The sequence below is a fragment of the Diorhabda carinulata genome, chromosome X (assembly GCF_026250575.1).
Source record: "Diorhabda carinulata isolate Delta chromosome X, icDioCari1.1, whole genome shotgun sequence".
In the NCBI taxonomy this organism is placed as follows: Eukaryota; Metazoa; Arthropoda; class Insecta; order Coleoptera; family Chrysomelidae; genus Diorhabda; species Diorhabda carinulata.
This window is the reverse complement of record NC_079472.1, coordinates 5,542,361-5,553,640: the sequence shown is the minus strand read 5'-3', so window position 1 is coordinate 5,553,640 and position 11,280 is coordinate 5,542,361. Positions and strand designations below refer to the sequence as shown.

The 11,280-nt window shown below is 33.5% G+C and overlaps 1 protein-coding gene across 1 annotated transcript; it reads right to left on the bottom strand.

Annotated features, from left to right (window-relative positions):
- Positions 1-1,546: 1,546 nt before the first annotated feature.
- Positions 1,547-9,634, bottom strand: LOC130901227 (polygalacturonase-like). The gene is made up of 5 exons (XM_057812436.1): positions 9,485-9,634; positions 7,176-7,406; positions 4,750-4,961; positions 2,979-3,303; positions 1,547-1,838 (listed from the first exon to the last, which is right to left on the bottom strand). The coding sequence occupies exons 1-5, from the start codon at positions 9,549-9,551 to the stop codon at positions 1,582-1,584; spliced, it is 1,092 nt and encodes a 363-aa protein (XP_057668419.1). The 5' UTR covers positions 9,552-9,634; the 3' UTR covers positions 1,547-1,581.
- Between the last annotated feature and the right edge of the window lie 1,646 nt (positions 9,635-11,280).

Below are 11,280 nucleotides of genomic sequence, written 5' to 3'. Positions count from 1 at the left end.
CAACCAGCCACATGTTGGCAAAGAAGCTTCAAACACATGGCTTACTAGCAGAAATCTCTTTTCATAGACCGAAGGTTTAATTATGGCTATCCAGGATCAAGTTATTAACACAAATAACTACAAGAAAAAAATGTTATTAAGGATCCGTGCATTCAATCTGACCAATGCAGAAAGTGCCAACAAACAGAGATCATTCAATATATAACATCTGATTGTAGTGTGTTAGCTAATACTGACTATCTACAATAATCAAAAGTGCAACACCATCCACCAGAAACTGGACAAATTCGGTCTTCTCAATATGTATACACCGAATTACAAGTACCAGCCGCAGAAGGTGCTCAAAAATGAAAATTTTACAATCTACTACGATAGGTTAATTATCACCGATAGACAGGTGACGAATAACAGACCTGACATCGTGGTGGTTGATAGAAGAGTTCATTCAGCCCTTAATGTTCTCAACAAACCCCAAGAAAAAACTGTCCAAATACACTGATCTCGCAGTTGACATTACGCAGATGTCTATGTCAACAACTGGCGTCGTACCTAAGACACTGCTCGATAACATCACCAAACTGGGATTACAAAAAAACACTTTCGCCGACAACCAGAAGGTTGTGATATTGCATATTTGGCACAGTGTGCAAGTGCGCCTAATTCTTTTGATATTTTGTATCCAGGATTGGGCAAATTATACCGACTACAAACTGATTAGTGCATAATTCTTTCACGAGAAACAGATAGTAAGGTACTTACCATATGTCGATATGTAGACTTCAAACTAATAGCATAATATTACAATCAATATAGAAACTCAGTCTAGTAAAAGAATTTAGCTTCGAAATTAAAATAGTATTTGACTTTCAAAAATGTGCGAATGCTTTATTTGTCAAGGAAAAGCTATGAGAAAAATAGAGCATAGAGGTAAGTGGAAATATAACGATCAGATCACTCAACGAAACTGATGTGTATAAGTATCTGGTCTAAAAAGTGCACGGCGGAGTCCAACACTAGAAGTATGAAGTCTAAACTGATGAAAGAATATTACCGGAGAATAAGATAAAGACTAAAAACAGAAATAAATGCAAAAAATAAGATAACTGCAATAACAACGATAGCAATACCGATAAACTATTATACTATCGACAAAAAGAGATTCTTGAACTAGAAAACTCATGACCATGTACACTGCACTACATCCGCGAGCTGACAGCGATAGATTATACTTACCCAGAAAAGAATAGGCAGAAATATTTGTTTGCAAGAAAACAAGGTTGTCGTGTGTAGATCGATTACGCCGAAAATCTGATTGTACGTCAGGTATAAGTTTGTATTTTAGAAGGAACCATTGGAGTCTTCATTGATTATTTTTTCAAGGAGTTTGCAGTTTGTAGTAGATATATTCAGTCATGGCTATGGTTCTTTTGAGTTAAATAAGATTTTATAGTGATTCTTTTACGGTTTAAATTCAATTAATTGCGATTCTCGAAATATTTCATTTTGAAAAACAGCTCGGAATATCGAGAAAATAAATAGAAACAAATATGAGTAAATATCATTTATTATCTTTTGATTGTTCTAACACGTGAATCCACTTGGAGCATAGTTACAAGAATTTGGATGTGCTGCGCCCTGTAGATTGATACCTGACCAATGCCAGTTAGAGCATCCACCGGATCCACATAAAACATAAATTGCGGTACTAGCGGTTCCTGATAAAGTTCCATAAATGTTTGAAAGCGTCAAATCTTTGATTACGATGTTTCCCATCGGTTGTCCTGTAGAACCATCGTTAGTGTAATCCTGTTGAATATTAATACCCCACCAGGTAATACCTAAAAACCGATTCTTATTCATCATCATGGCATTAAATAGTTGATGACTAAGACAAGAATGAATTTTAGTACCCTAGCATTATTATTATTTTGAGAAAAATATATAAAATTTAATCGAAACACGTTTCTATAATATTGCTAATCCACTACTTCATGTTTGTTAGAAGTACAAAATATTTTAAAACGGACTGTATTAAGGTCATCCATCGCCCTTAATATCGCGAAAATTATTTTTCTCGCCAAATATTTTTGCATATCTTTACGAGAAGAGATCTAATAACATGGTATCAGACATTTCATCGCATTTTGTTCCAATTTCATTGGGGGTATCCCTCTAAACCCTGTTTTCGACCGCGTCTATGAGCTTATGACAAGCCACAACGTAGCAGTGCCGATATTCTACAATCTTGTATTGAAACTGCAGCCAATTTCGTCCAAAATGCATCAATAAATTAATCGGAATAATTTTTTTTCAAATAATTATTTCAAACTACGCATGTTCACTCACAGCCCTCAAGATATGCGTTCCACCTATAATTTTGGCTCACATCCCCTTATAACACAAAAAGTTTCTGGATTTAGTGTGCAATAGAATAATAACATTTTTCCTAAATTGGCGTTAGTCTTCAAATACTAACTTTTCACAATGTTCAGAAACTCAGATATTTAGTGTCTCACCATTCTGAAACACTGCTTAAACAGTATAACTATGATTAATCAGTATAATCATCAATTTCAATGAAAAATGCCTAAGTAGATTGAAAAACACATTCACTAATCAAAATAACTGAACCACTTTTTAGTCTCAGTGTGAGTATCAATAACCTAAATATTCATGTACTATAATATGAATATTGCTTCTGAATAATAAACTAGTGTCAAAGTGAAATGTACTAATTGTTTTTCTTTTTGGTTCCGATATAACAACCCGGCTATCAATTCATCCAAAGGGATCATTGAACCCTTAAATTTCAGCAATCAATTATATGTCGAATTATTAGAGCAAGTAATATCGGCGACGAGTTCACCACCCCCAGGACTAACAATATTTGGTTTTGGTTAAGTCTTAAAACTTTTTTGAATAGCCTAAAATTAGACGCTTAATGAAATTATTCATAAATCAAATATCAAATGCTGTACCTGAAAGTTTGATATTGCTATAAGTTACGCTGGAAATTTCTCCTTTCTGGCTACCAGCAATAGTCTTGATGTGCATACCAAGATTTGCATTTTCAACTACGGAATCTTTGAATGTGACATTGTGAACAGTGTTATCAGCGTAAGCTTGGTAAATTCCAACGGCTATACTTAAACCATGGCTTCCCGTACAATGCAGATTCTGGAACATCAGATGTTGACCTTGGTTAACGCAAATACAATCGTCTTGGTTCCATACGACTGTATTCTTGATAGTTATATAGTTTGAGTGGGCCAGATCAAATCCATCAGTATTATAGGCTCCTTTCTAAAAATAAAATTACAACATCTATCAATTGATGGTGTTTCTAATGTGAACAACATTTATGAGGTTAAATTTATGATATTTTTTGTTAGAGAAATTTTTCCTCAATATATTGTATATTTCGACATTTTTATGGATAAACACATTCAGCTAAGCTTAGCTTAGCTGTGAAGTAAAATTGAATGTAATCATAAGTTGTGACGAAGCGCCAGACTATGGAACAGCAAGCTCCCTACACTGATGCAGGGGAGCGTAGGAGATTGAATGGATTGCGGCTAGTCTCTCTCACTTGATGCAAAGGAATAAAGGCTACGGAGCTGAGACTATCCGTTCCAGCATATTCAAATGCTCCTTCGCCTTACTGAAGCGTAATAGCGCAGACTTTGTTACCTGAGACAGAGAAACGTGGATGTCAAATGCGTTTGGAGGACGACCAGATGTTGCAGTACGAAATATACGATCGGCCGAGTGAGTACGAAAAAGACAACGAAGTAGAAGAATATGAAGAGCTCAACCCATCATTTGGAACCTCGCATTAAGTATCATCGATTGAGGGACACAGGAAAAGTAATCAAGAAGAATGAGGAAATCAGCTAATGCTTCCTCCGCGAAGTTATATCTGACGGTGATTTTCGCGAAGAAATACAAGCTCAAAAGAGACATAAGTGGAGTGGACTGTGCATACTGCATACTTCTGCCCGTACTAGGTGGCAGTGTTAGCTGGTACAGGTTTCCTTGATAAAAAAAACACAGACACACACTTCACTAAACTCACAGTATATACCCCTCTAAGAGCAAGAAAATTTACCAAATATTACTGGTCGTCTCAGTTGTTTTTTTTTCTTTTTTCTTTAGTTTGTGTTTTTTTCCTTTAATAGGTGGCTGCTCTTATTTCTTTCAATTTTTCCTTTCATCTTTAGTGCTGGTAGTGGTTCAACAGTTCCTGCGGCCTTGGATGTATTCCCCCAGCTACTATGAGATATTAAATATTCTGGTACAGTTCTCGGTAAAACTAGTTAATCCTGACGCTAATCAAAATTATATAGAAGAAAAGAAATATGAAATTACAGAAAATATACTCATAATACAATAAATCGGTAGTAATGGAGAATTTTCGTCAAGTGTACATCATCCTTAGATCTATAAGGATAAAGAAGAATCTAGAACTTTGCAGGTTGTGACGTTGTGCTTGCAAGTAGATTGTTTTATACTCATTGTAACAGTTCTAAATGTACAACCAAAGCATTATCCTTATTTCTATTGTGATCTGTTCTTTTTCAAACCTGTGATTTTCTTTGGATTTTTGCCTTTTTGTGCTATCTCCATCTCATAACAATAATGATTAGAATGATGAAGGTTTCTTAATTTTGAATTATCCTGAACCAAATAGATTATATCAAATTCGAGAGCACACAATGCTGAAGAAATTTTTTAAACACATAAACTTACGGTATCTCCATCCTTGTTATTGATATTCCAATAGTCAATAGTAACACTGGTAGAACCGGAAATACCAACACAAGTCATCGGACAATTTTTGATTTTAAGTGCTTTAAAATAGGAGTTAGTTGCTGAGATTTCCAATACTCTGGGCTTCTTTTTGGAACTATGACCACCGTGTCCGTCCCACCAAAGTTCTCCGCGTCCATCAATCAAATGAGCTGAAAATTATAGTGAACCAGATAATTAAACTAACTATACGGCAATCCTAAAATAGGTGATAATTGGTATTAAAAATCAGTAACAACATTAAACCAGTGCAACATGCTCCAAATTAGAATAAGTAACTTTATAGAGTAAAATTATTGCGAAAAGCGGAAAAAGATGTTATAGATTTGATTTCAATTGATAAATGATCGTGCATTTGTTATGTATTGTTAAGTATTGAGCCTCAACTCATTCTGACGCAGAGTAGGTATATAGAAGTGGTGCTCCGCATTCCTTAGAGGAAGAGTCAATATTTTGATTTTTTAAAAGAAGACCCAGCAACGAGCCCTGTTGTTAAGTCTGAATAAATATCTAACCGCTCTCTTATGTAGTTTGAAGATTCGCTCAAATTGTGTCGCACCACACGTATCTCAGAAAGGAAGGGCATATCGGAGAAGCGACTCAATAAGTGCATAATAAACTGTGTTAAGATAAATAAGTTTAGTTCTTCGGGAACTTGATACTCAAAGCAAAACAGGCAGAACTGATTTTATTAGATAAAGTGGTAATATATAACTCGAATTTCAAACAATTGTCTACAACAAACTCTAAGAATTTCACAACTCAACGACATCAATTATTGTTTTAAGCGTTGAGTCACAGAAGATTAGAATTACACCATTATTTGGGGGTAATTAGGTCACTAGATATGGTCCATTGAAGTGACGTGAGATCAAGAGAAACTAGTGTCAACAGCAAAAAGGCATATTTTACCACTGATGTCTAACTTGGCAATGTCGTTTATAAACTGAAGAAACAAAATAGTAGTGATCCTTGAGGCAATCCATATTCTATTGGCGTGCAAGAAAACATCGTTGTGTCAACCCTTAGAAGTTAACTTCTGTTTGTGAGGTCTGACTTACACTATGATCTATCCCTTAAAACCATGATACTGCAATTTGTTAAATACACTATTATGAAATGATAAAATGCTCTTTTTGGCCAATCTTTCTATCATCTCAGATAACGTGGGAAGAAGTGCAAATGGTTAATAGTTTGATGCTTGATTTTCATCTCCCCCCTTATGCAGGAGTATAATTATTGCCGTTTTTAGGCAATTTGGGAAAGTGCCATTTAGAAATGGAATATATAGTTATAAAGTGATTTGATGTGCATTCCGTCAGACTCCAAAACATTTTTAACTTAATTCCATCAGTACCAGATAAGGATTTATGTTTGATGCCATTAATTGAATTGAGAAGCTCTGCTAAAACTACGGGCATAAAAAAATCTGTGTAAGTTAGCATTTGCATCAGGGAGACATGGAAGCGGATCATGAGAAGGAGTTATAGAATTCGTTAAATTTTTGGCTACATTTACAACGTATTTATCAGGGGACGTAGAGATTGTACTCGACGAAGAAGCCTTATTTGTTAGAGAATTGGCGAGTCTTCTATTATAATTTCACGTAATCTTGGAATAATACACTATCCGAGAATCACCTTAGTTGAGATAAAGACGACCGTGGGAAAAAAGTATATGCCAGATTAGTTAGTATTTATATGAATCTAGAAAATTCGAAGTCCACATCACCAGAAAAAATTTCCATCTAGAAAACATTTCTAAACCATCAATTTATTGTTTGGTTTACGTTATATTACAAAATAAGAAAATTGGTGTTGTCCACGCTCTCAATCATTTATTAACGCATTTATTCCATTTCACATAATATAATAGAACATGTCCTGACTGACTGACTAATAGATACATCATATCACATTTGATATTTGACACTACTGAAGCTACTTTAGTAACATTTAGATAGTAAATTCTTTTTGTATCGTAGGCTCCTATTAAAATTTTCCATCACTGAGAGGTTAAATAGGAAATAGATATTTGTATAAAAGTTGGACAATTCCAAAGTTAGAATCTTTTAACGATGTGTTCAAGTGTTTTAAAAATTTAACCCTCAGAAGGATAGACGACAGTACGATGTAATTTCATGCTCTTGTACATTATTACCTTGCAGTTAGATAGTTGTAGATAAGGAATATCCTCGTATATATAGTTTACGACGCGGTTCAATAGAATGGATAGCTTGGCACGGACCTTTAGTTTTTGTATGCGGAGATACCTTCAACCTAATATTCCGAAATTTTAAATAAATAAACTCTTCAAAAAGTAAACCTTATGTTAATGTCAATAGGAAAATAGGATAAAGATCTTACATGATTCTCCTAGCACTGTTAGTTGATCCCCTGTGATACGCATAAGTGGTCCATCCCATTCTTTATAAGCGAATGCTAGGTTTCCATTGAAAGTTAGATGCGTACCAGTCTTTAAATGTAAATTAAGGGTGACACCGGCAGGTACCGCGAAGCTTCCTACCGAAATTGTTGTGCAACTGTTGATAACACTCTCAACTTGATTGTAATTCGTGATAGTGCAGCCCCCTACAGCTGCAACAGATAAAAAAATCATTAGAACAAGAAAATACAAATTGACGAATTAGATGTGGTCAGAGTTGAGCCACTTGCAGTAAAAATGTACTGCAAGTGAAGTGTTTGGTACTTTTTTTACTTCAAGTAGTTTACTGCTGGTATAATTCTATTCTGGATAATTTGCTACCTTTTGCTGTGTTACTTCTAATATTACAACCCTGTTCTCCTTATATATTGGGAATATTTACCTCTTTTAAACATTCGAATATATTCAAAATAACGTGCTGTAATCATTTCTCTAAATCTTTATTATTAAATTGATACCTGTCTTTATTCTCACTACATTGTGCAATTTTATTGTCTTCATTTGCCCATGATACAAAGAACGCCATATTTCTATTTATTTATAGAAATTTATAAATTAAATGAATCTCACCAAGCGACGCCACTGCTTATAGCAGAAATATTTCGAAGAAATTGTCTACATACGGCTTTGGCCAATAGAAATGCATTTATGTTAACAATTCGATGTTTTTATTGGTAAACAGTGGAGATAATGTGTCCACATGGACTGAAAATTTGTTAGATTTTATACCTTGGAGTAAATATTATTCTTAATTTTTCAATTTGGTATGAGTGCGATGCGTATTTATGAAATATTGATTTTTCCTTGCATAACTCTCTTCTGCAATTGATATTCGAAGAACTATAGTAGAGTATATTTTTACATTAAGTAACTAATATAGGTAGTTCGAATCTAATTATTCAACTTAATCAATTTATGTACTAAACGTAGTGTTAAAATACTTAGCACTTAAACAAATATTTGCTTTGGACTGTGTTTTTGAATTTTTAGTTCCAAGTAAATTTCTAATCAATCTATGTGAAAGTACTTGTTACTTATTACTTGGGGCAAATAATTTATGAAACTACTTATACTGTTTACTGGGAGTACTTTTTTGAGCTTAATACTACTTCTGTGTCGCTCTTCTTAAAAGCTCCATAAGAATATCTAAATTGATTAGGTATAACGACAAAACTAAAACAACAATATTTCCACAGAGAAAGATTGTCCAAAGCTAAAGATAATGGTGAACATACTAATTTACTAGCTTCATCATTAAATGGTACGTTTACAGAAGGTGTCTTACTTTGATCATTTCTCTCTTTGTTTATTGACGACGCAATACGTTTTTTTAATAGTATGTGCGATAAATATGAAATTCGTATATTGTTAAGTCATCACATTTTAGAGGCACTTCTTCAAAGAAGGGAGTCTCGATATATATACGTCCTGTACGTCTTACAAATACTGCTCTGAGTATGATTATACAGGTCAGCTAGAAAGACCATCTGCCGTGGTAGTATCGGTAAAACAGGGTGAGGTTAGCCACCTTTTTCTATGCTCCAAGCTGTCGCCAGTTTCTGGTCAACTCTGGATCGCCTATAAATCGAATTGCCCTCTTGTGTATTGAATCGAATATCCCCAGGGTATGCTTGGGAGCCGAGCTCCAAATGTGTGAGCAATACTCCAAAGATGGATTAATCTGGAATTTGTAGAAGATTAGAAGCTGTTGCGGAGTATATAGCTTTTCGGTCTTAAAGAGGGCTCCAAGCTTTTGTGGAGCTGCCTTAGCTAATTTGGCCACGTGATTATGCCAGGAGATTTTGCTCCTAGCCTCAACACCCAACAAACAAATTAGCGGTGATGGTGATATTTTATGACAAGATAGGACCAAACCCTGAGCCGCGGTGCCAGCCTTCTTTATAAGATCAACAGCCTGGGTTTTCAAGATCGGTATTGATAGTGGTGATATGTTGCTGCCAAAGATCAAGACACAGCTCACTAAGATAACATGCAAAAGTAATATCTGGATGTATATTAATAGCGGAAATTTCATACTATGAAATAATATATTCTTTGTTTCGAAACGCACTCTATAAAAGCTGGAATAATATGTATAAAATGTAAGAATTTCCTTCTTAATTTTCACGGTGCGATAAAATTGCTGTTCTCTTTGAATCATATATCAATTTTTAGCTAAAATTATAAAAAATTGAAGATGAAACTCTGAGATTTTTGTGAATCAACTTACTTCCGTTAATAGCAGAGGATGCACTACTTAGTGCAATTAAAGAGAAAATGCACACAAATAATTTCATCGTCACTTCTCTATATCTATAACAGGTGTATCCTTATTGATGACAAGCAAATGTTTATATAGTAATTAACGTCCTCGAAATATTATGTTATCAATTCAAATATTTGAAAAATATAAATTCCATTTAATTGATAACTATTTAATATAAAAGCTCTTGTAGATTTATTAGAAGATTTATTTCAGTAGTATTAAATTGATATATCAATAAATTAGATACGAAGTTTCATATTATACTAGAGATGATAATCCTTTTCTCCGACCCTGATATACTGACTATAAAAAATTAATATAAATTTGGATATTAAATTTGAATTTCGAATGGTGTAGAGGCCTCAAAATGGAACTGCCCGAGAGTTGTTTAAAAGTCAACGTTTCGACAACACATATGGCAGAGAGGGAACCCAAATTTCGAAGCTTTGATAAAGATTAAATATAAGATCAAATTTCAAAAAAACTCTTGGACAGTTTTAATTTGAGTCTTCAAACCGTAACACCATTCGAAATTACACACTAAGAAATACAATAATATCAACAATGACATTAAATTTAAATACAAATCACAACTTTCTATCCTTTGGATTTCTTGGAAGATGGATAAACAAGTTGTCCAGTACAGTGGCCACCAAAGTCACTAGATTGCTATAAAATGGATTGATTTTTCTGTGGTAACAAGTGTACAAAATATATCCAACAACAAGGGATGATATGTTAAAGAAAATTCGAGATGAATTTCGAAATATTTCAAATATTTTATGTGAATAATTCTTCAATTATCACTTTCAAGTACATAGATATCTTTGAAGGTCATTTCGAACATATTTTTATAATCAAAACGTGTACGTATACTGTTGTGTATAAGATATTTTTTTATTTATTCAACCTCTACAGTACCAAACAGCAGCATCAGATAAAATAAATTCTTGAAATTCTCTTACATTGTACAGGGTATTGAATTTGTTACGATTGTTATGGAAAATTGGTTATAACTGTTCAAATACCCCGTAGAACACATCACAATTATTTATTAAAGTAATGGGAAAGTCAATCTAATTCCAAATGTGCAATGAAATATAGGAAGATTTATTTAAAAAAATGTAACTTTGATATGGCACAGCTTCCTGGAACACCCTGTGAAATTGTGAAAAATTTTAAATTGTGAAGACAAGTGAAGGCTATAATCAGGAGGTACTGAACTTTATAACACTAATCAATCACCCTCTACATGGCGATTTTAAATTTCATTTTCTGAGAGAAAGGTGAAGCAAAAATCCACATAAAATCTCTATTTATATAATTATTGGTTAATATCAGGTTAATATGTTTTGATAAAAATAGGGATAAAGTCGAAACGTTACGAATATTTGTTAGTGAAAACTACTTTTTTTATTAAACCAACCCTAAAATCAATTATTCTCGATACAACTTGCTGCACTTCCATTTTAGAGCGTTTTCGTAGTGGGATTGTGGCAAAATTCAACTCCAAAGATTACTAACTCTAATATATTCCCAACTTTCAAACACTTTTTTTTTATAAAAATAACTCGTGCCTCTATACGATCTAAATTAAATTTTTCGGTATAAGCTTCTTTTTCTGAAACTATCTTATTAAATTTGAAATAATAACTTTTTTGAGATTTGAAAATAAACTAAGAATGGAACACGTTCATTTCAAGTTATAAATTTGAGTTCTAAGTTTAATATACTTTATCATTTAATCTTCCTTCTATTTT